Below are 27919 nucleotides of genomic sequence, written 5' to 3' on the forward strand. Positions count from 1 at the left end.
ATGACGGCCGCTGCGCCCGGGCCCTCGCCAACGATTTACACGACTCGGGCGCCCTGCGGACTGGGCCCGGGGCCCCCGGGAACCGAGAGGAGCGAGGCTGTCCGCCGGGCGCCCCCGGCCCGCGCCCTCGCGCCGGCTCGCCGTCACCCAGGCGCTGTCCGGGCCGCCCGCCGCCGCCGCCGCAGGCCGGGCCCCGGCCGCTGTCAGACCCGACCGCCTTCCTCTCCGCGCCGGGCTGCAGGCTCCCACGCGAGCCGGCTCCAAGGGCCCCGCACAGCCGGAGACAGCAACCAGGAAAGCGGCGGTGGCGGCGCCTCCCAGGGCCCCGAGGGCCTCGCCCCGGCGCTGCCGGCTCGCGCCTGTCAGGGCGCGCCGGGCCTCCCCCTACCGACAGCCAGCCCGACTGCCCGACGGACAGGAAGGCAGGCAGGAAGAACCGACCAACAGACACCCTCCCCCTCATCGGCCCCGGGTTACCGTCAGGAGCCCCGACTCCGCCATCCTCCTCGCTCGCCCTCCTTCCTCCTCTTCCTCCTCCTCCGAAGAAGCGACGCTGCCCAACCGCCGCCCCCCGCCCGCCCCTCCCCCACTCGCCCCGCCCCGCCCGCCCCTCCACTACTCTCGCTCCAGCCTCCCCGCCCCACCCCTCCGGCGTGGGCCCGTCACTCGCTAGGCAAGAAAAATGGGCGGAGCCGGGGCAATAGAAGCTGCCCAATCAGAGACGGGCAGTGGCGCCAGCTTCTCTCTCTCCGCCCTTGCCCTTTCCTCAGTTCCTCTACGCCGTCTCCCGCCCACTGGGCGCCGCTGGCTAGCCGGGCTACAGAGTAAGCCTCCGGCAGGGTAGAGTGACAACTCCCCGATCGGAAGTTACTGTTGAAGGTAAGGCGGCCATAACTGATAATGGCAACAGGAGATTCCTGGCTTCCTGTTTCCAGGGTGACGTAGATTCTTTTCCTTCTCCAGTCTCACCGTTACCCTGGGCAACAGCTGAGCCGTCTGGGAAGGGATGCATCTGTAAGTAAGCCCAAAGAGGTACCGTGGGTGACCAGACATCCCATGTTAGACAAGTTAATTTATACTCTGGACTACACGTCCAGTTTCCTGGCCCTTATTTTACTGAGACGTCTGGTCACTTACGGAGATGGACAACAGTTTAGGGCTCCGAAAATCCCTCTCCTGCCCGGAAGTTGCATTTGGCACTTCCGAATAGGGTCATGGCGGAAGGGTGTTAATAGCCTGGCCGCCCGTGCCCCAGGGAATGCCTATTCTTGACCTTAGTTGCAAAGTGAGGTGAGTCCCTGGGCCCCAACCAGTGGGCCGGACCCGGGCCGGACGGTCCCTGTGGGACGGAGGCGCTGAAATGGCGAGCGGGGCTCAGGGCCGCTTCCGTTGGAAGGCGGTTTTCTTTCCGGGCTGGCCTCGCGGCGGCCCGCCTTCCCTCCGCCCCCGTGAGGCTCCCTGTGGGGTGAGGCCGCTCTACAGGCCGCCCTAGCCCAGCCGGAGCCAGCCAGCCCGGGAGGACCCCAGCGGGGAATGGGCGCGGACCTCCGGGCGGAGCTCCTAACTCCGGCAAAATAGAGCTCTTGACCACGCCTCCGCAAGTTCCTATTAAGTACTTTCACTCCCTGGCTTTTGGAGGGAAGAGAATTCGGGAACTTCAGAACATCATTTTCCACCTTCACCTATAAAAGAAAAAGATGAGCCCCTTTTTCTTTTATAGGTGAACCACCAGGGCAAAGACCTCAGTCTTTTTCCCCTGCCACCTGCCTTCCCATTCTGATTTTTCCCCCCTTTCCGCGTCTCTTCTTTCAGTCTTTGTAAGCTTGGACTGCGGCTCTGGTGGTGGGATATACTATCCTAATCCTGCAAGTCTACAGTTTCTTAAACAACGTGTTGAATATTTTTGAAAATACTGTATTGCTTTTATATGGCCTTTTACAAAGTTACCATACATTATCTTGTAGTTTCTTCTGTATGCTTGAGTCAAGAACTCTCAGTCATCTTGGTAATACCGGGTTGGATGCTTAAAGCTGCAGCAAGAAGACCAGAACTTTCAGGTAAAATTGAAAATTGTTAATATCCAGCCAGTCAACAATACAGATGCAAACCTACCTTCTCGACTTAATTTCTACTTCCTTAGTACTTACACGCCAGCCAAAATGAACTACTCTTGTTTCTTTGCGGTTAATTACTGAAATCTGTTGTAGCACTCACCTTTTGTGATTCTGTATCTGATTCTGTTATCCGTGGAGATGTGTCTCCAGATTCTCACCAGCAGGAAGTAATTTCCTCTGAGTTTAGCATTTTTTGTACGTCTTTTATGACAATCAGTATGTTATATACATAATAGCGCTTATGTTTTTAGCTTCACTACCATGTCTGCACCTAAATAGAATAGTTTGTATCAGATTTGTCTACCTGTCATTTTCACCATGCACATGATATTATTTTGGTAAATACTTACTGAAAGTTTGAATATATCGGGTGTCTCTTGGATGCCCAAGACACTTCCAGCCAAGTTTTAGAGACCTTCAATTTATCAGAAATTCAGCTGAGCACTGAGCGCCTGCTACTCAACCTTTTTTTACGTTTCCCCGTGAAGTCTTTCTGACATGATTTTTTTCCCCAATGTTTTATTATGAAAGTGTTCATATATTTAAAAGCTGAAAGAATTAAATAATTTAATGAATATTCATGTACCCATCATCTATATGCAGCAGTTAACATTTTGCCATATTTTTTTCATTCCTCTTCACTTTTTCATTGTTGTAAAAAGTTGCAGACACTTATTGTTAGGCAAGACACCCTTAAGATTTCCAGCATGAATTCCCTAAAAATTTTGAAGTTCTCCAGCAAAACACAATATCATTATTACAGCTCTTTTGTAATGTTTAAAATCTAGCCCAAGTGCTAATTTTCCTAATTTACCCAGGAATATCTTTTATACCTTCTCCTTCCCAATCCTGCAAAAAAAAAAAAAAAAAAATCAAGATCCAGTCAAAATTTTTCTTTAGCTTTAATGTAGTAGAGTTCCCCCATCTTTTTTTTCCCCCTGTGACATTGGCATTTTGAAGAGTTCAAGCCAGGAGTCTTTTTGGAAATGGGCCCCCCTTTTTTCTTCTGTAAACCAGAAGTTAGTCTAGAGGCTTCAGCTGAACATTTTTTTTGCAAGGATGTGTCACAGTATTCACACTTTTCTAGTCATGACTAAGCCTTCTCAAACGCAGCTATACGCACCTTTGCCATGAGTTGCCGGTTAAATCCATCTCACTTCTCAGCATGCTTACCCCTCTCCAGTGTCCTACAAAGAAGAGAGTAGCATTTAATCCTGTGTGTATAGAGTATGTGTTAGCACCTTGGGTAGGCAACATAGACTGACTACCTTTAATAAATTGTTTCTGCTACTTTGCCTATTCTTGGAGCTGATGCAATGAATTTCTGCAGTAAAGTGTACTGATGTCAGCATAGTTTATGAGTTTCAACTCCTGGCACCCTGCAGACATTGTTGAAAGATGTGTGGGCCCTGCAATTCAAATACAGATGAATCTTGATGTTATCAAAGCAAATACCAAGGCAACTGTTAGCCATCTGGTCACATTCCAATTTAGGCAATGTTATTTTTCTCACTGAAATTCTCATGCAAGTCTTAATTGGTCCTGGTGTTTTTATGATAGCTTTTTGGTAGCATTAAGCAGAGCCTACTAAAAATTGCAAAATCAAGATTATACTTAACACTTAGTACGTTAGATACGTTCTCTGCCCAGTGGATAGAGAAGTGTTTGTGGAATTTACTTCATAATCACAAAGGGAAAACTCTCAAGACTGCCAACCTCGTATACTCCTCCTAGCCTAGACTTATATTTGATCATGAAAGATAAGTGAAAGGAAAAAACTGCACATAAGGGAGTGGAATAAAATGCTCTGGGAGGACAGAATCTCTTAGATTGGTATAGAATGTTTTTAGCCATCATATTGAAAATTACATAATGCATTCCATTAGTTGCTTCCTTTGTGTAGAAGGAAATTTCCTTGTGTGGAAATACTCCAGATTTAAGTAAGGCAAAATAATATACCAATTAAAATCACAGGTTTTAGCATGAGTCCTGGGTTTCAGGAATAAGACTATTCAATAACTGGATGACCTTGGACAGCCTACTCACTCTATTAATAATCTATTAAACGGCACCTTGCCAGGTGTGGCTCACACCTATAATCTCAGCACTTTGGGAGGCCGAGGCAGGTGTATCACTTGAAGTCTGGAGTTTGAGACCAGCCTGGCCAACATGGAGAAACCCCGTCTCTACCAAAAATGCAGAAATTGGCCAGGTTTGGTCACACACACCCAGCTACTCAAGAGGCTGAGGCACCAGAATCGCTTGAGCCTGGGAGACAGAGGTTGCAGTGAGCCGAGATCGCGGCACTGCACTCCAGCCTGGGCAACAGAGTGAAACCCTGTCTCAAAAAAGAAAAAAAAATAAAATAAAAAAAAAGAGCCTTAAAACCATTAAGGATTATTGTACAGAATTAATTCAAATATATATAAAGTGCTTTACCTCGGTTTATAGCACGTGGAATGCAGTCAATATATGGTAGTTAATAACTTCTAAAGCAATGCAGTTAGGGAACATATTGAATTCAGGCACATATTGACATTGATTATTTAGTAAGTGAAAGAATGAATCTATGACAGTAGTTCTCTTAAGTTTAATGTGGGGGACTTAATTAAAAGTTAGAGTCCGGCTGCTGTGGCTCATGCCTGTAATCCTAACAATTTGGGAGTCTCAGGTGGGCGGATCACTTGAGCCCAGGAGTTTGAGACCATCCTGGGCAATACGGCGAAACCCTGTCTCAAAAAATACAAAATATTAACTGGGCGGGATAGCATGTTCCTGTAGTCGCAGCTACTTGGGAGGCTGAGGTTGGAAGATCACTTGAGCCCAGAAGGTCAAGGCTGTGTGAGCCGTGATCACACGACTGCACTCTAGCCTGAGCAACAGAGCGAGACCCTGTCTTAAAAAAAAAAAAAGAAAGAAAGAAAAAGTATTCTGATTCAGCAATTCTGATTTCTGAAGAACTCCAGAAAAATCTGTGTTTTTAATAATTGTACAGGGAGTTTTGATGCAGATGATTTGGGGACTGGGCTTTAAGAAGCACTCCGTAAAGTATCAAACAACTTTTCTCTTTCCTTGCACACTGTTGAAATAGCTAACTAAATACCTCAGGTGCTGAGCAAATACTTTTTTTAAAAGGTTAATAGCTAACATTTTTAGGACCACTGTCTAGTACTGAATTTTGAAATAGGAAGGGTTATTAGAAAAAGACATTTTGCATGAGTAGGATGTATCATTACTAACTTAATGGTAGTGTCTGCTACTGGATTTTCCCAGAGCCAGCGGCATCATCCAAGTTCACCCAAGAAGGATTCCCATTCTTAGGCCTAGGTACATTTCAGAAGCTAGACACCACACATTTTATTCACATGAGCTTGAATTAATTAGCTAAATTGAACATGTTGCAACATTCTTCTACCAGCAGATGCCAGATAGCAAAGCAGAATAGAACCTACTGTAGTCTCCGACATACGACATATGATGTTACTTGGCATCTCCGGATAAACATTATCAATCCAAATTAAGCATTCTGCTAACATGTGGGCAGTTGCTTGAGTAAGCGTGAGTATTACTACTTTATGTTTGCTGAAAAATGCATTCTTTCTGGGCTCCCCTTTTCACCTTTTTCTCATATTTACATTCAGAAATCTAGTATGTTTTTGAAAATTCATCTATCAGTTAACCACAAGTCTCGGTTAAGACAAAAGATAAAAATTTTGTTATTCTACCATTCTCACCACCCCCTCAGAACCCCCACACTAGGCAGGTTGAATTTACTTTAAGCGACCCAACTTAATAAATATTCATAGAAGAAAAATATTCTTTGCACAAAGTATCCTTTACAGTCCATGGCCATGATTGCTCCTGACTACTCCTTCAGTTCCCAGAGATTGTATTTTTGCATCTCAATGCCCATTAATGATAAAATTAGACAGCTTGGCATATGTTCACAGTGGCTCTGTGTTTTACTGTAGTTGCAAAGTCAAATGCCTACAATGGATGGGCAAGTAGATAAGAGGAAAGAATAGGCAATAGGAAGGACTGGAGAATTCCAGAGCATGTGCTTACCTAAGTGAAGCATCACTTCCCAGCCCTAGCCAAATTTTGCCATGTTGAAATATGGGCTTGACATTGCCAGATTTGTCAAGTGGAGCTAAAATTTGGATTTTTTGTGAAATTTCCTGATTTTTAAACTTTGGCTCAAATACTTTTTAAATACCTAAAAACCAACAAAATATTTAAGTGGATAGCATCAAGGGTTACCAGTTTATGACATGTATGTTTCTTTTTTTTTTTTGAGACGGAGTCTCGCTCTGTCACCCAGGCTGGACTGCAGTGGCGCAATCTCGGCTCACTGCAAGCTCCGCCTCCCGGGTTCACGCCATTCTCCTGCCTCAGCCTCTCCGAGTAGCTGGGACTACAGGCGCCAGCCACCGCGCCCGGCTAATTTTTTTTTTTGTATTTTTAGTAGAGACGGGGTTTCACCGTGGTCTCGATCTCCTGACCTCGTGATCCGCCTGCCTCGGCCTCCCAAAGTGCTGGGATTACAAGCGTGAGCCACCGCGCCCGGCCATGACATGTATGTTTCTTAACATGAAAACATGAGTGGTGCTTTTGTTGAGAATCTCAAAATGCTTCAGAAATGTTTTATTTTTGCCATATGTCAACTGCATTTACTTCTGTAGGTTAGGCAACAAGTCACCTGTTATCTCCATCAAAAATTCAAGATAGATTCTTTTAGACAACAAGCTTCTGTTCCCTTGATTACAATTTTAAAGGTTTTAACCTTTGCTGCCCTTTTAAAAGTTTGTTCACATTTTCTCAACTTTGAGTTCTATTATGAAATAGGTTTGCTTTATTATCATACTTTTTAAAACATTTAAGAACACTAATTGGCAGCACATTCTGCTTCAAAAGTAAGTAAGTGAAACAGTATTTTAAAGAAAAGCACCTTTAAATAAATCATGCTGTCTTATAGGTACCATGATATTTATGAAGATTCAAAGATTTTTAGAGACAGAAGACACCTTACGGTAATCTAGAACAAGTCCTTTATTATAGCAATATGAAAATTAGTCCTGGAATAATAAATGTCATACTGTATTTCTAAGGACTTTTACATCCACTTATCACTTGAACCTTACAACCCAGGACAGATAATAAACATGTTTTGTATGAGAAAACCAAACCTCTGGTTGGCTAAGAAATGTATTCAAGGTCACACAGCTAGTTAGCAGCATGGCCAGAGTACAACCATGTACCCTATTTAAAGTATAAATATGAAATAAAGTGCAACTAGTTAGCACCAGAGAGCAACCCTGTACTTCATTTAAAATACAAAGGTGAAATAGATTGATTAGAAATGACAGACTGTAGTATAAGCTTCTGTTTATCCAATGACACATTGGATTTTACTGTCATAGTTTATTTAAAACACATGGAATCCTAGGATATGCTCAAGGATTCTATTTCTAACTTTAAAACTGGGGTCTTGTACAATTAGCATAAGCTGATAAGTTTAGATACATTAATAGAGGGAAAAAGGAATTACAATGAAGATGTAGTGACAGGTTAGGAGTAGTAGGCACATATTATGGAAGATAAACACATAGACCCATGGAATGGCTCCTTGGGGCTCCCAGCAAAGATCAAATACTAGATTAAGGAGACTTAGTGTGGGGAGGACAGTTTTAAAAACATCCGAATCCCATCCTGAACATTTTCAGAAACCAAGACTTGACGTTGGCATCCACAATATGTTTTCATTTTGATGTTTCTGATCCATATGTATACGTTATGAGTAATCAGGAATGCAGTTTGAATTTCAGTAATTTAGTCTCCTTCTCTGTCTGTCCCCTGTGTGACCACAGCTTACATTTTCCAGATGGCTAGATGAAAATAGGTGCAGTCTAAAGCTAAGTGCCCTCTTCAGCTGTTTAACCCAAGATCAGTATCTTCTCATATGAGTTGTGATATAAGCTGTCATATAATTTGTGATATGATGAAAATAATTTAAAAATGCAAAATTTGTAAGCTTTTAAAGTGTTGTATATTTCTAATTAAGCTTGGGATTTGAAAGTTTCAGTGACATAGTGTTTAAATAATATTTAATGCTATAAACAATCTAGAGTCAAAAAGCAGTTTTTCTTCCTAAGAGATTTCAGAATGGCATCAAACATGACAACTGGAATGCTAAATCCTCAAATTAAGAAGACCAAAAAAAAAAAAGAAAAGCTACATGTTGGTTAGAGCCATATATTGGTCCAACTGTGACACAGTTCCCAAACTAAAGAGGAAGAAATGTGCTTTAGTCAATATGCTGTGCTTATTTTTCATCTACCTCATTCCTGAGATTTACTGTTTGCCTCGTATTTTATTTTCACCCTCCTTTGTAAGGGTTATTAGTGTCTTCAAAATTTCCCATTTCAGTAGAAATTGAAGATTGTATGTTACTTCAGCCTTTGTTGGCTTCTGCACACCATAGTCTACGATTATCTCTCCACCGTCATCTTAAATGTTGATATTCCTTCAGTGAATCACCATACTAAACCTGCTTGGGATCTCCCTGTCCTACAGATGCAGCATAGAGAAAGCTGAAAAGACACCTTGCCTTTGAGTAAGGCAGACCTGAGTTCAAATCCTGTTTCTTATCAACTATATGATGTTGGACAAGATAACTCTTCTTAAACCTTGTTTTAGTCTGTTAAATTTCATCATATATATATATATATATATATAAAATGTGAACCCAATATATAATTTTACCCATGTGCCCGTTCACCTCCCGCTGCAATTGGGAGATGCAGTGGGAGGTGGATGGGCACATGGGTAATTCAATTCTAAAATCACCAGTTATGGTGATAAAAGTCATTTTCAAAATTACTGCAGAAAATTCCTTAAAATATCTACTTAGTTGAAATACATGCGTGACTTCATACTAAACACTGTGTTGCTATTGTTATTCTTAAGCAAACTAAAATTTAAGAGCCACTAAGATAACTAAAGGAAAGAAGCTGAGGTAAATGTCTTGACATTTAAACGATTCTGCCTTTAATATAACTCTTAAGAGTATGGGTATTGAGAGAAGAGGTAGAGAATTCTAAAATATTTTTGCTTGCCCATAGGTTTTTCATCATGCATTTTTAGTCATAAGCCTCTATAACTAATACATGTTAATAAGCTTATTTTTTCTGAAAATCTGATTTTATGCCAACATTATAATGGTACACTATGGTAAGAATTGCTGACATTCGTTGAGCTCTCATACAGGGTTTGGTCTAATGGCTTTATATGAATTATATCTTTAATGCACCAGCCATCTCAAGTTGATGCCATTGTAAGCTTTATCTTGCAGTTGAAACGAAGGCTCAGAAAATCAAGTAATTTAAGTGACTAATCTGACTTCAGCTGCTTCTTTCAACCACCACACTAGACTCTTCTCTCTTTTTACCATCACCCCACCACTCACCATCTTGCCATATCTTTCTTGAGTGATTATATCCACCTCTGTAGCTTGTACTACTGTACAGTTGACTCTGGGCCTCCAGTCCTTTTTACCTTCCTCTTGGACTTCCACACTCTGTGAATCTAAACCGAACTCATAGTCTTTACTCTTCCTTCTCAGCCTTCTTATCTGTGTTTCCAATATGAATTAATACGGGTATATCCGCAAGCATGTTAGCTCACTTAAGTCGTCTGTGATCATTTCCTTATCACCCACTGGCAGTGGGGGGTGGGAAGGTGGAGGATGCTTGAATCTCAACTTCTTGTACCCTTAATTACCTCTTATGTCTTCTCCTCTTAGTGTCTGTTATCACTGCTTTAATTCATACTTTCATCATCTTACCTAAACAATTATAGCTTCCTTACTAATCTCCTTTCCTCTAGTGTCTCTTCTCATTTTTCCTTTATTTTGTCTAGAATATGTGTTTCCAAAACATGAATCATGTCACATAACTGCTTAGAACCATCCAGTTAGCTCCCTCCTGACTATAGGATATAAAGTCCAAATTCAGCATTGCAGACTGAGTGTGAACTGGCTTCCAGCTAGTCAGTCCCACCACAATACCTGGTGCACACTGTACACACACTGCACTCAAGCCACGTCCTCCGACAGAACACTTTTTTTTTAATGCTTCTTCATTTGAATGTATTTTTCACTTTGTCTAGAACATCTGCCCCTTGGTATACATCTCCTTCTCTGCCTAATAAACCCCCATTCAGCTTTCTGGGACTAGCTCCAATGTCATGTTTAATAATTCTTCAGAGACCACCCATTGTCCCCTATCCTTGGCCAAGTTTTTCATGGTTTTCATTTCTTAAGGCACAATAGGCATGCTTTTATTAAAGTACATTGTATTCAATTATAATTATTTATTTACGTGTGTCTCATTCCTTACCTCATCTCCACCAAAGAAAGGAACTAGTTATTACCTACTCTGTCTCCCTCACTTAGCTATGGCTGGTACATTATAGACATTTAGTATGTTTGTTGAAAGAAAAAAATCTGTTCGTATAGGTACTTTATCATTCCAAATTATTTTTATGTTACATTTGTTAGTTTTCTACTCTGAAAGAGTAATGCTTTTGTTGTCACCTACATCATCATTCTCAAACGTGTTTATCACTCTAGTCTTTACTGTCCAGTGTTTATTTCCAAATAGAATACAAGGTACAGCATTAATTTGGCCTGTCAACTCATAATTTCTGTCCACTGTAGAGATTTATACTTTCTTGAACAAAGAACTAGGAGCTAGGCTCTTTTCCCAAATACGTAATAGGTGTGCAGGGAAGATCTTAGTGAACGATTCTGTCTTTTTCTAAGACTTTCACTTGTAGGTCTCCTGCAAGTCCACAACATTTAAGTTCAAGAGATGACATAAGAGCCAACCTTTTCTGGCCAGGCACAGTGGCTCATGCCTGTAATCCCAGCACTTTGGGAGGCCAAGGCGAGTGGATCACGAGGTCAGGAGATCGAGACCATCCTGGCCAACATGGTGAAACCCCGTCTCTACTAAAAATACAAAAAATTAGCTGGGTGTGGTGGCACATGCGTGTAATCCCAACTCAGGAGGCTGAGGCTGGAGAATCGCTTGAACCCAGGAGGTGGGGGGTTGCGGTGAGCCGAGATCACGCCACTGCACTCCAGCCAGGTGCCAGAGCAAGACTCTGTCTCAAAAAAAAAAAAAAAAAGCCAACCTTTTAATAACAAAATTATATAAATCTTAGTCTTTACAGATTGAAGTTGTTTCTATGAAGATGCTTGCCTGATTAATGGAAAATCTATTGAGGGTATCATTGTTTTGCTGGCCTGAGTTAATCACCACCCCATCACAGCTTTTACTTAAATCTTGTCTTTCCCTAGCTTTATGATTTCACAGTGTAGCTAGTTGCTCAATTGAAGCACCCATTTTTCACCTGCACCTAAACTATTTGAAATAGCCCTGTAATTGTCCTCCTGAATACATTTAGATCTGTTCAGGTCATTCTCATTCCTAAAATTTTCAGTGGTTCTCCTTATTTCCTTCAAAATCAATTTGATTGCAGTTTGGTTTGGGTTTGTTTCCAGACAGGTTGCTCGTAACTTTTTTTTTTTTTTTTTTAGCATTCCTTGCCTCCCCCATAATGCACCATGTGCTTTGTGTTGCCCATCTTCATGCCTCTGCCCAAACTGTTGTTACCTGCACCTAAAGTTCCTCCCCCATCATCTGTACCTGACACAATTGCTCCCTATTCTGTGTTCCCATGGGATTTTTACAAATACTTCTAAGTATAGAATTTATATTGCATTATGCTTCTTCGCTTATGTGCCTATTTCTTCTCCCTCCACCCCCATCCTTCAGGATCCTCAAGCCTAGAGACTATGCCTTAGTAAGTTTGACGCTGAATTAAAATTTTAATATAAGATGACTTGCCATTTGAATACTTCAATTTTGTTCTTAACCTTTTCTTAGTAATGGATGTTCATGTAATAGAAAGTAGAAATAAGGCCCATAAATAACCATTAGTTAACATTTTGGCACAAAATATTGTGTCACTAGAAACCCCCACATCAGAATATCCTTGTGATAGGAGAAAAATATGTCATTTTTGCCAAATCTACAAGTCTTTTGCAAGATTTTATCTTTTCACATTTAAGTAATTCCTTTATAAAAAGACAGCTTTGTCCAGGACAGTCTAAACTTTTCACTTAACAGAGAAAAAAGCCATTCTTCACTTGATTTTAATAAATGTTACATTCAGAAGAAATACAGCTTTTACTAATTTCAAAATTAGTTATTTGTAAATACTGGTATTTTCCTTAAATGTGCTTAAGATATAGCATCTTACTACATATGCCATATTGAAAGTGACATTGCCCTAGGAATACAAAGTGTGTTCTAGGCAATACTGGTCCCATAATTGCACTTTTAAAGAATTCCAGAATCACATAACTTTAGGAAACAATATATACTCAACTCTCCTGTTTGAAATGTATCACATACTTTAGCATATTAAAGTTTCTAAACAGTCCTGCTATTAAAAAGAAAGTTTAACTTTTTTCCTTCCCAGGGCTTCTCAAATTTAATAACTATGGAATCTTATCAGAAAGTCCATTAACATCTCAAAGAACAACGTGGTTATTGTATCAATCATCAGTCTTTATACCAGGATTTGCATATCCCTCAAGATGCCTGAAGACAATCGGAGGGGTATACAAGCAAGCGAGGTTAAGAACAATCAATTTTCAGATCCTAAACTTTTATATGTAGTGTCTGCTGATAATGCATTCCCTGAGAAAATGGACCTGTGGATAAACCATCATGCTTCATCTCATTTCGTATCTCCCCTTTCACCATTTTTCTTTTCTTTTTTTTTTTTTTTTTCTTGAGACAAGCTCTTACTCTGTCACCTAAGCTAGAATGCAGTGGTATGATCATATCTCACTGCAACCTAAAACTCGGGCTCAAGCAGTACTCTCACCGCAGCCTCCCAAGTAGCTGAGACTAACAGGCACACTCCATCATGCCCGGCTAATTTTTGTTAATTTTTTGTAGAGATGAGGTCTTGCTTTGTTGTCTAGGCTGGTCTTGAACTGGGCTCAAGCAATCCTCCCACTTTGGCCTTCCAAAGTGCTGGGATTCCAGATGCGAGCCACCACACCAGTCCCACAATTATTTTTCTAAGAATGTATGAAGGAAAGGCATCTCTCTAGCCTGGTAGAATCTTACTATGACAAAAATGCTCCAGGAAATAAAATCTCTTAGGAGCTACACACAGAGACAAGGAAACATTGGTAACTCAAGTAAGAAAGACTAAGGGCTTCGCTAAAATTATTAAGTAAGTAGTGCTTTTACAAGTCAAGAGAGTGTTCTTAGCTTTCAACAATACTGAAGGAATACCTAATTGAGTCGTCTGCTGGTCATTTAAAATTATTTCTTGATGATAGGTCACTACATGATTGTTAGCATATAACTTAAGTTCAAAGATTGAATATAATTTTCCCATTCTCATCTCAGTGTTTACATCTACAAAAATGAAGAATAGGGCTGGCCACGGTGGCTCACGCCTGGAATCCCAGCACTTTGGGAGGCCGACGGGGGTGGATCACTTGAGGTCAGAAGTTCGAGACCAGCCTGGTCAATGTGGTGAAACCCCGTCTCTACTGAAAATACAAAAATTAGCCGGTCATGGTGGCATGCACCTGTAATCCCAGCTACTCAGGAGTCTGAGGCAGGAGAATTGCTTGAATCCAGGTGGTGGAGGTTGCAGTGAGCCAAGATCGTGCCACTGCACCCCAGCCTGGGCAACAGAGCAAGACTCCATCTCAAAAAAAAAAGGAAGAAGAATAGAATTGTAGCAATAAGTAAATTTCAGCCATGTATATACGTGAACTAATTGAGAAATAAAGCTGTCTTCTTAGTAACAGATACATGGCCAATAACTTTATGTTCAACAATTGCTTTATCAATGTGTAATTCATTTTGACCAGTTTCATACCAATTGTAATAACTGAATCCAAAATATTTTAAAGTTTAAATTTATAAACATTTTTGTAGCAAGTATGATAGGATGATCATTAAAATATCAGGCATGAGGCCAGGCGTGGTGGCTCACCCCTGTAATCCCAGCACTTTGGGAGGCCGTGGTGGGCGGATCACGAGGTCAGGAGATCGAGACCATCCTGGCTAACACGGTGAAACCCCATCTCTACTAGAAATACACAAAACAAATTAGCTGGGCTTGGTGGCGGGCGCCTGTAGTCCCAGTTACTCGGGAGGCTGAGGCAGGAGAATGGCATGAACCCGGGAGGCACAGCTTGCAGTGAGCCGAGATCGCGCCACTGCACTCCAGCCTGGGCGACAGAGCGAGACTCCGTCTCAAAAAAAAAAAGGCATGAAAATATGTTACACTAGAATAAAGTGGGTTGGAAATAGAGGTCCAGGAAGAAAAAAAGATGATATAAAACTTCTAACTTAAAAATGAGCTTCTTTTTATTAATGGATGATGGTGACTATCAAATTGCTGTTATGTTTAGAGTATATTGGATGTTTTTAAAAGACTGAAGTAACAGTTATTTTTAAATATGCTGGAAATTACATCCTTTAAATTTATGATAAAAAATTTAAACATCAATGTATGAAGTGATAACCTAGTTTTCCAAAATCTCTTTGGGAGCATGCAAGTAGAAAATTTGAAGACCACTGATAACATATTCTCCAAGTTCAGAAGGAGACTTCAGTGATCTAGTCTGGGCTCACACTCATTAGTTTGGTTATCCAACTAAATCACACCAGGGATTTTTTTTTTTTTTTTTGGGGGGGGACGGAGTCTTGCTCTGTCGCTCAGGCTGGAGTGTAGTGGCGCGATCTCGGCTCACTGCAAGCTCCGCCTCCCGGGTTCACGCCATTCTCCTGCCTCAGCCTCCCAAGTAGCTGGGACTACTGGTGCCCACCACCACACCCGGCTAATTTTTTGTATTTTTAATAGAGACGGCGTTTCACCATGTTAGCCAGGATGGTCTCGATCTCCCGACCTCATGATCTGTCCGCCTCGGCCTCCCAAAATGCTGGGATTACAGGTGTGAGCCACCATGCCCGGCCCCCACACCAGGGATTTTTAACTTGCCAAATGTATATGATTGATTTGAAGGCAATAATCCATCCTAGACCTGCCTTTTAACTCTCACTCCTAAAGCAGAGTAAAATACTTCATGACAAAGATTTGGTTTTCCTTCAAGTTTTTCAGCATTAATTTTAGACATCCAGCTGAAATAGCTACAACAGGTTTGCGTACCTTGTCATGATTTTGGAATGCACTGTTCATCAAAACTATTATCTCTGGGAGAAATTACAAACTTTAGAATCTGTGTAAGAAAAGGAAGCAGCAGGTTATTTTCCATTTACCTAAACCAAGGCCTTCAAAAAATGATGAATTGACACTGTATTCTGTGAGCATTATAAGTTTGGTTCTATTAATGTAAGAATAATTTCATTTTCTGTAATTTAATGTTTTATCTTAAAGTATGCCTTGACAATGTGCATCATTTTTTAATTTGGCATAGTATTCCGTTCTATGGATGTTCCATGATTTAAGCTTTGATCTGCTGGTGAACATTTAGTTAGCTTCATCTATTGCTGAACATTTTGCTATTCAACACAATGCTTTAATGAACACTCTTTTATTTTTACACATTTGTGTTCTTTAGAGCCAATTACTATGAGTCAAAGAAAATGTGCATATTTAGTTTTAGTAGATACAGTACTGCAAAATATCCCTCTAGAAAAGCTTAACAACACTGCTAATTTCCCTATACCATCCCTACTTGTGGATACTATCAGACTTTTAACTTTTTGCAGTTTAAAAAGACATTACACATGCACTCATACACACAAAAGCAGTCTTTGCTTAAATGTCACCTTCTTAATGAGGTCATCATGATTTTCCTCTTAAAATTGAAATACCACCCCCCTCAGCATTCCTTAATCCCCTTTACACTATTTTCTATAGTTCTTACCACCTTCTGGCATGCTGTTGTTTCTCTCTTCTTATTCTAGACTGTAGGCTCCAAAAAGGCAAAGGTTTGGGTTTTTGTCCTGTTCATTATGAACAATGCTTGGCATATGATAAAAAAAAACTCGCATATTTATTGAATTAAATGGCCATAGCAGTTGTAGAATACACATGAATTTCAGCCATAGCTGTTATGTTTCTCCCTTGGCCCATCTGTCCCTCGTTTAAATACATCTCACCTGACAAGAAAGTTCTCTTAAAAGTAGCCACAACTGCTTAGAGTGCATTACTCTAAGCAGATCACCCATGTCTGGCTATTAGCAGGCCATGTGGGAGAAGGAAATTCTGTATACCAACATGTGGTCAACAGTAGGCTGCATATACAACAGTGGTTCTATAAGATTATAATGAAGCTGAAAATTTCCTATTGCCTAATGATGTCATACCCCGTTGTAATGCTCATGATATTGTGGCAGAACACTTTTTCTGTGTTAAGATACACAAATACCATTGTGTTACAATTGCCTACTGTATTCAGTACAGTAACATGTACAAGTTTATAGCGTAGGCCCAGTAGACTCTACCATATAGCCTAGGTTTATATTAGCCTGTATACCATCTAGGTTTGTGTTAAGAGGCTATACCATCTAGGTTTGTGTTAGTACACTCTTAGGATGTTTGCACCATGACAGAACCACCTAATGATGCATTTCTCAGAACATACCCCATCATTAAGAAACACATGACTGTACTTCTTCCTACTCTGGACTCCCAGGGCAGCTGATATCAAGAAAGTATAGCCCAGCCAGTGCTGGCCATCCAACCACCACCTTGCTTATTTTAGCCCTTCCCTTCCTGTTTCTTTCCTGCCAATGCCTAAGGGGGCCTAGAAACAAGAACCAACCCTATTAAAACATTCTATCCAGGCAAGTGACTGGCACTGATCTCCCCCACACCAGGCGCAACCCACTCCCTACCATCCCTTTGGCTCCACACCCTTTACAGTAACAATGGCAGCTTAAGTCAAACACAGAACTGAGGTTTGGTAGAGCAGCAAGTTTCATTGTTTTTGTCAGGCCAGATTTTGGATGTGAAAGAGGTATCAGACTAAGAGAAAACAAAGGATAGTGACAATTCAGAGTAGCTGGAGTTGCTTATGCTATATAACAGCTAAGCGTTGTTTACCTACCACTTTAGCATTTTGGTGATACATACAAAAATCCTTAGCTCCTATGTATTTCCTTCACATTTATCAACATCTATAATGTCCTCCCTTTCAGTGGCATATCATGTCAGGTTTGCTTCAAATAAGGAAATGTGATCATAATGAATATTTTCACTGTGATGTATTTAATGGAGAGGCTAGGTGGTGTTTTTGATAGTTCAACTCAAGGCTAATCAGGGGGTCTGCAATGCTAGTAAACTTCATCCTAACCTGGAAAAAAAAAAAGGCAGTGATCACTAGGTACCACTGGCAGGCCTAAAAAGAAAATATGGTAGGAGAAGCTGTGCAGTCTAAGGAAATTGTTTATTGTATTTACTTCACATTCCATTTAGTGATGAGTTGCTTTATTCCTGGTCCATTACTTATTTCATCATCTCTCCCTGCTAGAGCAGTATAGGGGTAAAGTTTGATGACAAAGTTCTGGAAAGCAGATAGAGGTTTTCAGGAACTTAGACGTCCCAGAATAAGAATCTGAGCAAGAGAGAGGAAGATACTTGAATACAGAGTAGGAAGCTTTTATTAGGAATGTCAAAGTAGTGGAGCGGGAATAACAAAGACCAGAAGAAGCTTCACTTGATTATAACTAATTTGCAGTGGTTGGTAAAGGCAGGCATCAAGCCAGATTCACCACTTTATAAATAATAAATCTGTGGGGGTGATGTTGTGAAATGCATGGTAAGGTTGCATCAGCAAGGTGAATCACTGAGTGGGTGGGACCGTCTACAAAAGCATCTGTGTTTGGAAAGGGATCATTCTACAGCTTAGTCCAGAACACCTTGAACACACAGCATAGCAGAATCTTGGCTGTAATACTTGGAGCAAATGTCACTGGCAAAAATGGCATATATGCTGGGATGTTCATAACAAATACTCATAGTTAAGTATTGCTGGTCCTTTCGCATATAGAATCTCGGTATTAGAGGAAACTAGTAAACTGAAACTCTACCTTATTTCTGTTCTTCAAGAGCCAGTTTCACGTACTGTATTACTTCGTTACCAATTGCAGCTGTGCAGCCAATGATCCATAGCATTCTTTTTGTTAGACACAAAGTAGAAACCAGCTGTTGGCCATTGAGACAAGTAGGACTCTTAGGAAATGTTAGCCTGTCAGTTCCTCCTTTTCCTAACTACCTGCCTCACCCTCCCCCTCAAATAGTGGTCATGTTTTTTGTCACCCACCATTCAGGGGAGATGCTATCAACGAACCACGCTGGCTACACACAAATACCTTTTCCTCAGATGATATTAATCATCTTTGCCTTAAAAACTGAAGCTCTACCAAGTTTTCACTATGAGAGAAAAAAATTTAGAACACGTAGCCTTGTAGTTAACACCACAACTGACTAATGGAAGTTGACAAGATCTAAATGCTTATACAAACTATCCCAAGGTCACAGGAAATTAATGGCAATATTGTACAAGGTTAGGGTAGTTCACTTTCTATAGGAATTTGGATTTTACTTAAACTACAATGGAAATGTCTCAGGCAATCTGCTTTGGGAATTTATTCTTGAATAATACTGATTTCTCATTGAAGGAAAAAACACTATATCCAACAACTCAGATATGGCGGAAGTGAAGTCAATGTTCCGGGAAGTTCTTCCAAAACAAGGTATGTACATCACAAATATTGAGGTCATTGATTATTATAGGACTAAACAAGTGATAGGCAGTGTCACATAGCAGGCTTAATAGCTAAACATCTGCAGCTATTGTGTTCCATATTATCTCATTTACTGTCTACTTTTACTATATGCTTTTTCATGATATCCAGTAAAAGGATAACAAATGAAACATTGTTTATTATACCTAAAATTGCCAATTAATTAGCTAATTCCTAAAATTGCTAATTACAATATGAATTTTTTTTAAGAGACAGGTTCTCACTGTGTCACCCAGGCTTGGGTACAGTTGGCACAATCATAGCTCACTGCAGCCTTGAACTACTGGGCTCCTGCCCTAGCCTACTGATTTGCTAGTACTACAGGCATGTGCTACCATGCCTGGCTAATTGGTTTTTATTTTTGTAGAGAAGGGATCTCAATGTGTTGCCTAGGCTGGTCTCAAACCCCTGGGCTCAAACAATCCAACCCCTTTGGCATCCCAAAGTGCTGGGATTACAGGTATGGGCTACCATGCCCGACTCAATATGAAACTTCAGTGAAAGAAATAATGGAATTTACTATGTTAAATAAGGTCTGAAAGTGGAGAAAGAGAAACCTAAAGCAACAGTAAGAAAAGCCGAAGGTTTAAACATTCAGTCATTTGAATATTTACATTAAATATCATACTTTGCTATATTTTTTGCACTATGTATATATATATTGCCAAATCTTACTTTAAAATTAAACTTCTGACACAAAAAGTTCTGTCTGATAGTAACATAGATTCTTGGGTAGAAAGCTCAAAACTTGTCTTCCTCAGAAGCACCCTAGTAGTAAAAGAAATGCACTTATAGAGTGACATGTTCTGGTCCCACAGCAAAACTCAGTTTAGGTACAAGAGTTTTTCAGTGACAAGAGATTAATTTTTTAGACCTTCATTCTAGCTGCAAATCCAACTACCAAACCACCGGGTTATCTTTCTTGAATTAATTTTTATTTCTTGTTAAACTTAGGGCCATTGTTTGTGGAAGATATAACCACAATGGTGCTGTGTAAACCCAAACTTTTACCCTTAAAATCTCTGACTCTGGAAAAACTAGAGAAAATGCATCAAGCAGCACAGAATACAATTCGCCAACAAGAAATGGCAGAAAAGGATCAACAGCAAATAACCCACTGAATGATAACTGAGCATTTTAGGGAACAACCTGCCTTATCTACTATTTAACAGTAACTAGAAAATATGCTTGTGTGTGCTGAAAGTAGTGTTAATATTATCAATAAAATTGATAATATTCATATAAATACAAAAATATCCAAGATTGATGAAATTTGTATTGTGAATGTAAACACTCTGGTTTGTATTGAACATCAACAGTTAAACTATAAACTAAGTTTTATGGGGTTTAAGTCATGTTTTTAGAATTGCAAATTAAATTATTTGTTCACCATTCCTATTGCTATCTTTTATAGATAACATTCTTGGTATCTTTTATAACATTCTTGGGCACAAGGGACTAAATACAACTTTTATATAGAGGATCTTTACATGTTTATTAAATCTGAATTTGAAGATACATTCCAATCTTGCATAAAGTGCTTGTTGGGCTTTTACATTACGTAATTAAAAAAATTTTTTTAACCAATTTTATGTGCCATGTCACGTTTAATGCTATCTTGTGTGACCACATCCTACCAGTAACGACAAAACTGTCTTAAACCTCACTTTTTTTTTTTTTTTGAGACAGAGTTTCGCTCTTGTTGCCCAAACGAGTGCAATGGCACCATCATCTCGACTCACTGCAACCTCTGCCTCCCAGGTTCAAGCAATTCTCCTGCCTCAGCCTCCCAAGTAGCTGGGATTACAGGCATGTGCCACCATGCCTGGCTAATTTTGTATTTTTAGTAGAGACAGGGTTTCTTCATGTTGGTCAAGCTGGTCATGAACTCCCAACCTCAGGTGATCTGCCCACCTTGGCCTCCCAAAGTGCTGGGATTACAGGCGTGAGCCAACGCTCCCAGCCCTTAAATCTCATTTTTAAGAAACCCTCACCTATTCTGTAGTCAGCTAAGCTTCTAAATTTTAAGCACTTGAGAATAAAATGACTGCATTTATCATCCAAGTGTCAATTAAAAACCTAAAAATGGTTAACTATATTTATATAAGCCAAGGTGATATGGGCTTGATAAAGCCCATGAGGTAAATATGAACATTAAACTTGGTTTTAATTCTAACAGACTGTATCTAAACCTGTAATCAGTATACTCCTAACAGTACCCTCATAAATGCTGAATATAATTCTTGTTTGCTGCAGTCAATATTTGGCAATTTAAATTAGCATAGACCTTGAGGCCTTGCTGGGTTATTAGGCTATGTAAAAGAGGTTAAAAAAATGATCATTATTATTAATTGGTAATATTTTCTCATACATTGGTTAAATGTCAAGCTTTGGGTCTTTGGAGTATAACTTTTTGTAACATTAGCCATTATTTGGTAACAGAATTTAAGGATGATGGAATGATGGAAGGTATTACGTATTTCTAAAAATTAAGCTCTAGGTCAGATAACAATGGAGTAAAGTGATACCTGCATTTTTTCCCCCAGTGTAATCTTAATTTACTATTGTACTTTTCACTTAAAATTTTGCAGGGAAAAAAAGTTTTCAAGGAACACTAAGATTAAATTCACTAGGTTCAAATATGCTTCCTTATGAGATTCAAAATTTACTGTGTGAAATTAAAGTTTAAGAGACCTAAAATAATGTACTCCCAATAAAGAATCAACACTGCTTCACATGTTTTATTTTGGTGTACATTCTTCTAGAACCAGGTTCATTTTTCCAGTTTTGTAGAAAAATAGATGTTCCAGCCACCTTTTACTTAACTGTCTAGTCTTTTAAGACCAATCAGTATGTTCCCTGGAAAGATGAATAAGTCTCATGACTAATTTTTAAAAAATTCTTTAAGACAAAGAAATAACTTTCTTTTTTTACTCCCAAAGCACAGTATCTCAACAGCAGCAGCCAACATGGGGTTTTAGCAGCTTAACTTTACCCCCTAAATAAAGCTTTGTATAAACCAGTGATTTTACTACAAAAAACACTGTCCTTGAAAGAAAGGAGTGGCAGTCAGACATCAATGCAAAACTTGGAATGATTAGGTCATAAACATGGCACTTACAAAAGGTAGCTTATTAGAATATTCCACTTAAGAAGAGGTTACTTTTCTGTCCCTCCTTGCCCCCTCGAAAAACAAAAAAAAAAGAAAAAACATTTCCTTTAAAAATTCCCCTTAAATGTAGGTTTATAAAATGTCAGAAATGCCTTGTACCCAAAACAAGTGCTAAAAAAAAAAAAAAAAAAAAAAAAAAATTTTTTGTGCTAACAACTCTTACAATTCAGATATATATTTTTATAACATCTAAGACTGCAAGAGTTCTTATATTCAGTAGCTCTCTGGTTTAAGACAACCTCCATCTCCTTCGCTTACAAAACGCTTTCTGCCCCTGTAAATGAAGAAAAAAAAGACATGAAAACAGATATAAATTCTGACTATAGTCAATACAAAAAATTAAAAACTTGGTATTTTTTCGTTACATGTTAGTTTTTAAAGGGTTTTCCATTTAAAAAAAAAAAAAAAAAAAAAAACATGCCTCTAATTCCTTTGGAAAAGACTCTACTATATATCTTAGCATAAAACATCAATATCAAATCTTTTTGTTTTAATAAGTTCACTATCTGAACAATCACATTAAAAAAAAGTTGACTCAAACTAAAGCAAACATTTTATTTAGAAATTTAAATTTATTTCTAATTATTATGTGTAAGCTTACCAGTGAGCCAAATAGGAAACACTAACATAATTCAGAATTATGCAAACTGGAGCTGTGGAACCTATCAAAATATCCATGTTTGACAATTTAAAAAAAATGTTTTATCAACTGTAGAAAAGCCATAACTTGAATGTGGAAAAAAATCAGAATTACAGCCTATGCCCCATTTTGGGATTCGTGCTTTGTCAAACTCAAGAAGCCCTGCTCTATAATATAATCACACTCGAGCTACATGTAGTGGCAATAGCCCAGAAGGAACAGCTGGCCAGTGGCCTAAAGCAGTAAGTGGGAAATAGAACTTGGGCAACATTAGCCCTTACTCTTTGACCCCGGGCCAACAGGCACAAGCATGCAAAACCACACACAAATGTGCACCTCACCCAAACAGGCTAAAACATAAAGGACCCAAGTCAAAGCTGTATGGTATGTATACACAGAAAGTTTATTGCCTCATGTGACCCTTGAGAATAAAGCCACACAGAAACAATCAGACTTTCAAACAGAGGCTGAAAAACTTTCAAAAAGCCAATGCCAGGGTACTGGCCCCTTTTCATATTAAATCTAAGTGGAAAACAGCTACATCATCTTGAACATAAAGGCTTCAGACTATATGTTCAGACTATATGAGACCAAGGTAGGGAATGAAAAAGCAGTCAATAATAAGAAGGCCAAAGTTCAGAGTTTTTACTGATGTATACCACTTGGCACATCCATACATAAATCCTTCCATCACCAGACTAACGTCTGTATTTCCAAACATTTCTAGTAAAGCTATTAACTATCTTTCATCACTTTCTTTTCCCTCTCTTTTAATGGTTTCTAAAATTCTAAAGCAAAGGCCCCACCAGGAAATATTTTTCTGAGTTTTAATTCTTACAATGCACTTAAATAAAAATATCAAAGCTTAAGAAATTTTCCAGATAAAAAATCATAAGAACTTAAGATTATATAAAACTGACCCACACAAGCAAAAAGTTTAGCTATTACTAAACATTTATGACATTATATGCTTCATTATTAGCTTTAACAACAACAAAAAAACTTAACCAACTAGTAGCAAAAATATTAATAGCTCCAAGGAAAATCACCCACACACATACACTTTCCAGTGAGAACACCCTCCACACACCCCCAAACACACACACTTTCCAGTGAGAACATCCAATTAGCCCTAATTCTCCAACCTGTAAAGAAGTCAAGGAAGCCACGTCCAGTACAGGTAAGAGCCTAGATCTTTGAAGCCAGAAAAGTCCTGAATTCATACTTGGCTTCTACCATGTACTAGCCATGTGACCTCAGAAAAAGTACATTATACCTCCCTAAGCCTCAATTTTCTCATCTTACCACTGATAATACCTACTCTAAAATAACACTGAAACTACTTACAACAAAGGAACTGCTCCACAAGATTAGTTTCTTTCAAATAAAACTAGGACTTCATGAGGCAGTCCTGAACAGATGTACAAGGGGGCTAAAACAAGCTTCGCCCTTCTTTCTCCATGAACTCACAAGAGTCATGTTCTTCAGTGACTTCAGGGAATGGTAAACTAACTTAGCACTTAACCTTCCCAAAGACCTCATCCACTATTTTATATTGAGAAAGTAGTATTTAAATAAAGTACCTTGAAGGACAAAGATCTCTGAGTTGTTTGGAAATTATTCCAGCCTGAAAACATTCTTCTACAAACCGCTCCAGCACAGAGTATGAATGTGGGACATCCAGATTAATGTCCAGAATTTCATTGTAAATTCTCTCATAACCCTACAACAATAAAATTACACACATAATTGTTAGCCCATATAAAATATATGTCATAAAACACAATCCATCACTATGTCATCAATCTGTATTTAAGGCCAAATATTCAAATGGTTAAACTGAAGTCAGATTTGAATCATGAGAAGCACAGAAAGTAGATTTGTTACAGTGTTTTACAACTGTTCTCTTTTATTAGAGTCAGGAAATAACAGACATTGGCAAGGTTGAGGAGAAAAGGGAAGGTTTATACGCTGTGGGTGGGAATGCAAATTAGTTCAGCCCCTGTAGAAAGTGGTTAGCAGATTTCTCAAAGAACTCAAAATAGAATTTACCATTCAACCCAACAATCCCATTACTGGGTGTATACCCAGAGGAAAATAAATCATTCTACCAAAATGACACCTGCATTTGTATCGGGTACTATTCACAATAGCAAAGACATGGAATCAACCCAAGTGCCCATCAATGGTGGATTAGACAAAATGTGGTACATATACACCCATGGAATGCTACATAGCCATAAAAAAGAACAAAATCATGTCCTTTGCAGCAACGTGGATGCAGCTGGAGGCCATTATCCTAAGAAAATTATCACAAACATAAAACCAAATAATGCACGTTCTCACTTGTAAGTGAGAGCTAAACACTGGGTACACACAGACATGAAGATGGGAACAATAAACATTGGGAATTTCAAAAGTGGGGAGGTAGGAAAGAGGGCAAGAGTTGAAAAACTACCTATCAGGTACCATGTTTACTACCTGAGGGACAGGATCATTCATTAGAAGCCCAAACCTCAGCATCACACAATATACCCATCTAACAAACCTGTACATGTACCCCTCTGATATCTAAAATTACAAATATAGATAAAAAATAAGTAAAACTGGTTACATAGCTAAAAAAAAAATTTTAAATACTGTTCTCTTAAAAGAGCTGTAGACAAACATCAGACATTGGGCAAACTCCTTTCCCATCTACTTCTCTATATACACTTAGTAACTTTTTAAAAAAATACAAGGCAAACAAAAACCTCACAAACATTTAAAACAATAATCATAACGTTTTTAATAGGAAAAAAGTACTTTATAATTTGTTAAAAGTTAAAGGTTCATGTTTCTCTCTAGATATAAAATAGAAATTGTCACATCTTAGAAGCCGAACCCTTGAGGTAGAATACATAATTACATTTGTTAAAGTAGGTTAAAAAAAAAACACTGCAGTGTTACTTTCCAAGAAATGGTTGCAAAAGGTTCAAACCTCAAACATTACCATTAAGAAAAAACAAAACGTATAGGCATATTAACACTAAACATACCTAAAGAAAATTTCACTGACAATTCATAATCTGTATTCAGTCATATATTTAAGGCATAATCCTAAAAGTTGTTCAAAAATAATGTTATACTTACTCTTTTCATTTGGTCTACAGTAATGGTAGAAGACTTCCAAAGGGACATTAATAAATCCAAAATCATCTTAAATGTACTTTCTCCAGTTGACTCTAAAACCATTATAATAGCCTAAAAATTGAATCAATGAGTGAATTTTTGGTTAATTCATATATGAAGCTGCTCCTAAAATGTACCCAGATGCCTTTTTGTAATCGTAGAAATGTAAAAACCACTTCCTCCTTTGATATTAAAAAAAGGATGTACATTATTTAAAAAGCATAAGTCACTATGGTATAAAAAGGAACACTTAATAATTCTCTTTGACATGGCAAGGTAATCTTACTTCATATACAAGCTCATGGTGAAAATGAGGTACTTCCAGTTCCTTAAGGCAATGTTCAGCTTCAGATATGTCTCCAGAGAGTAAATATTCTTTCAGCAACATATCAATCTATTAGATTTAAAAGTTGAGATGTGTTAGAATTCCTAACTTTTAAAATATCATGCTTGCCTACAGGATTATTTGCCCTCATTCCAATATAATGAAATAGTGGTTAACAAACAGCTAATAACATATAGATTGGATGTGGTACTATTATAACAGAATTTTTCATAATTAAAAAATAAATCCCCAATTTTTAAATGGTTCATAATTATGATTCAAATGCAATGCTTCAGTGTCTGAATCACCGAGATCTACAAATAGGTTTATAATGCACGCGTCCTGGGTTGTGACCGTAATGCCTTAGTGTGCCACTAAAAATAAGGGATTTTAAATACCACTAGAGGGCACTAACAAAGTTTCAACATAAAGTGGCATAAAATATTTCACTTCTATCAAGATGCTCTTAATAGTGCACTGAGAGCCAAAAAAACGAGAGATGATAATGGGGCATTACTAGACAGGGAAAAGATTTCCACATAGTTGCTCTTTTCTCTACAACTGAAAATTTGAAACTCATTATCTAAAATGTTCAATAATTCAGTTTCCAGCTGTAGCTAAAGAGACAAGTCTTGATTTTCCTGCTCAAACTTGAACATCTCAAAAAAGTGGGAGAACTTTTTCAGCACAAGAGTTTCAACTAGGAATATTTTTCCCTATATGTTATTTGTTAAAATCCCCTTTGTATTTGGTGGGCACATACCTAGTTGTCTGAATGTTGAATGTTGGCTGACTGAATTAAAAGAATCAATATTTAAGTATCCTTCCAACTTCTGTAAGATATTTTCATAAAAGGTAAAGTAAAATTTAATTGCTGTCATGCTTTAGGATGTAATAGTTACATGTAAGTAAATATGTATTTAAATATTTACATGTAAGTAAATATGTATTTAAATATTTACATGTAAGTAAATATGTATTTAAATATTTACATGTAAGTAAATATGTATTTAAATATTTACATGTAAGTAAATATGTATTTAAATATTTACATGTAAGTAAATATTTAAAGCATAGTATTTGAATATTTTTACTTTACAAACTAATACATAGTCACGCATCGTTTAACAGGGATACATTCTGAAAAGTGTGTTAGATGACTCTGTCGTGGTGCAAACATCATAGAGTATACTCACAAAAACCTAGATGGTATAGCCTACTACACACCAGTGCTATATGGTATAGCCTATTGCTCCTAGGCTACAAATCTGTAGAGCAGGTCACTATATTGAATAATACAGGCAATTGGAACACAATGGTATTTGTGTATCTAAATATAGAAAAGGTACAGTAAAAATACAGTATAAATGATTTTTTAAATGATACACCTGTATAGAGCACTCAATATGAATAGAGCTTTCAGGATGGAAGTTACTCTGGGTGATTCAATGAGTGAGTGGTTAGTGAATGTAAAGGCCTAAGACATTACCCATACACTGGCTATGCACTTTATAAACACTGTATACTTAGGCTACACTAAATTTATGAAAAAAAGTAACTGTGCTACAACATTACAACTGTCTCCATATCACTCGACGATAGGAATTTTTCAGCTCCGTT

The 27919-nt window shown here is 38.6% G+C and overlaps 3 protein-coding genes across 16 annotated transcripts in view; 1 reads left to right on the forward strand and 2 right to left on the reverse strand.

Annotated features, from left to right (window-relative positions):
* Positions 1 to 563, reverse strand: part of SHOC2 (SHOC2 leucine rich repeat scaffold protein) — a 93504-nt gene extending 92941 nt beyond the window's left edge. Inside the window, exon 1 of one of the 2 annotated variants that reach the window (XM_055249312.2) lies at positions 478 to 563. The gene's annotated coding sequence lies outside the window, so the exon portion shown is untranslated. The remainder of the gene's footprint in view (positions 1 to 477) is intronic. The other variant, XM_063626252.1, reaches the window with a different exon arrangement.
* Positions 1 to 21728, forward strand: BBIP1 (BBSome interacting protein 1). Of its 8 annotated transcripts, none has more exons than XM_063626475.1 (5): positions 1 to 422; positions 771 to 879; positions 1965 to 2057; positions 5536 to 5672; positions 8267 to 8344. In XM_063626475.1, exons 1-2 carry the CDS (start codon positions 1 to 3, stop codon positions 826 to 828), a joined length of 480 nt encoding a protein of 159 aa, XP_063482545.1. In that variant the 3' UTR covers positions 829 to 879; positions 1965 to 2057; positions 5536 to 5672; positions 8267 to 8344. The 8 variants fall into 8 exon arrangements, with proteins under 8 accessions (XP_063482545.1, XP_063482555.1, XP_063482614.1 ...); XM_063626485.1 differs by having other exon boundaries at positions 5536 to 5666; XM_063626544.1 differs by lacking the exons at positions 1 to 422; positions 8267 to 8344 and adding exons at positions 18866 to 18940; positions 19946 to 21728 and having other exon boundaries at positions 616 to 879; positions 5536 to 5666.
* PDCD4 (programmed cell death 4) overlaps positions 21706 to 27919 on the reverse strand; it is a 27696-nt gene continuing 21482 nt past the window's right edge. For all 6 annotated transcript variants that reach the window (XM_055249363.2, XM_063626301.1, XM_063626322.1 and 3 more), the window contains 4 exons: positions 26261 to 26368; positions 25936 to 26046; positions 24387 to 24526; positions 21706 to 22437 (listed from right to left, as the gene is read on the reverse strand). In XM_055249363.2, coding sequence (XP_055105338.1) covers positions 22377 to 22437; positions 24387 to 24526; positions 25936 to 26046; positions 26261 to 26368 — 420 coding nt within the window. In that variant the 3' untranslated portion in view covers positions 21706 to 22376. The remainder of the gene's footprint in view (positions 22438 to 24386; positions 24527 to 25935; positions 26047 to 26260; positions 26369 to 27919) is intronic.

This window comes from Symphalangus syndactylus, chromosome 2, assembly GCF_028878055.3.
Source record: "Symphalangus syndactylus isolate Jambi chromosome 2, NHGRI_mSymSyn1-v2.1_pri, whole genome shotgun sequence".
In the NCBI taxonomy this organism is placed as follows: domain Eukaryota; kingdom Metazoa; phylum Chordata; class Mammalia; order Primates; family Hylobatidae; genus Symphalangus; species Symphalangus syndactylus.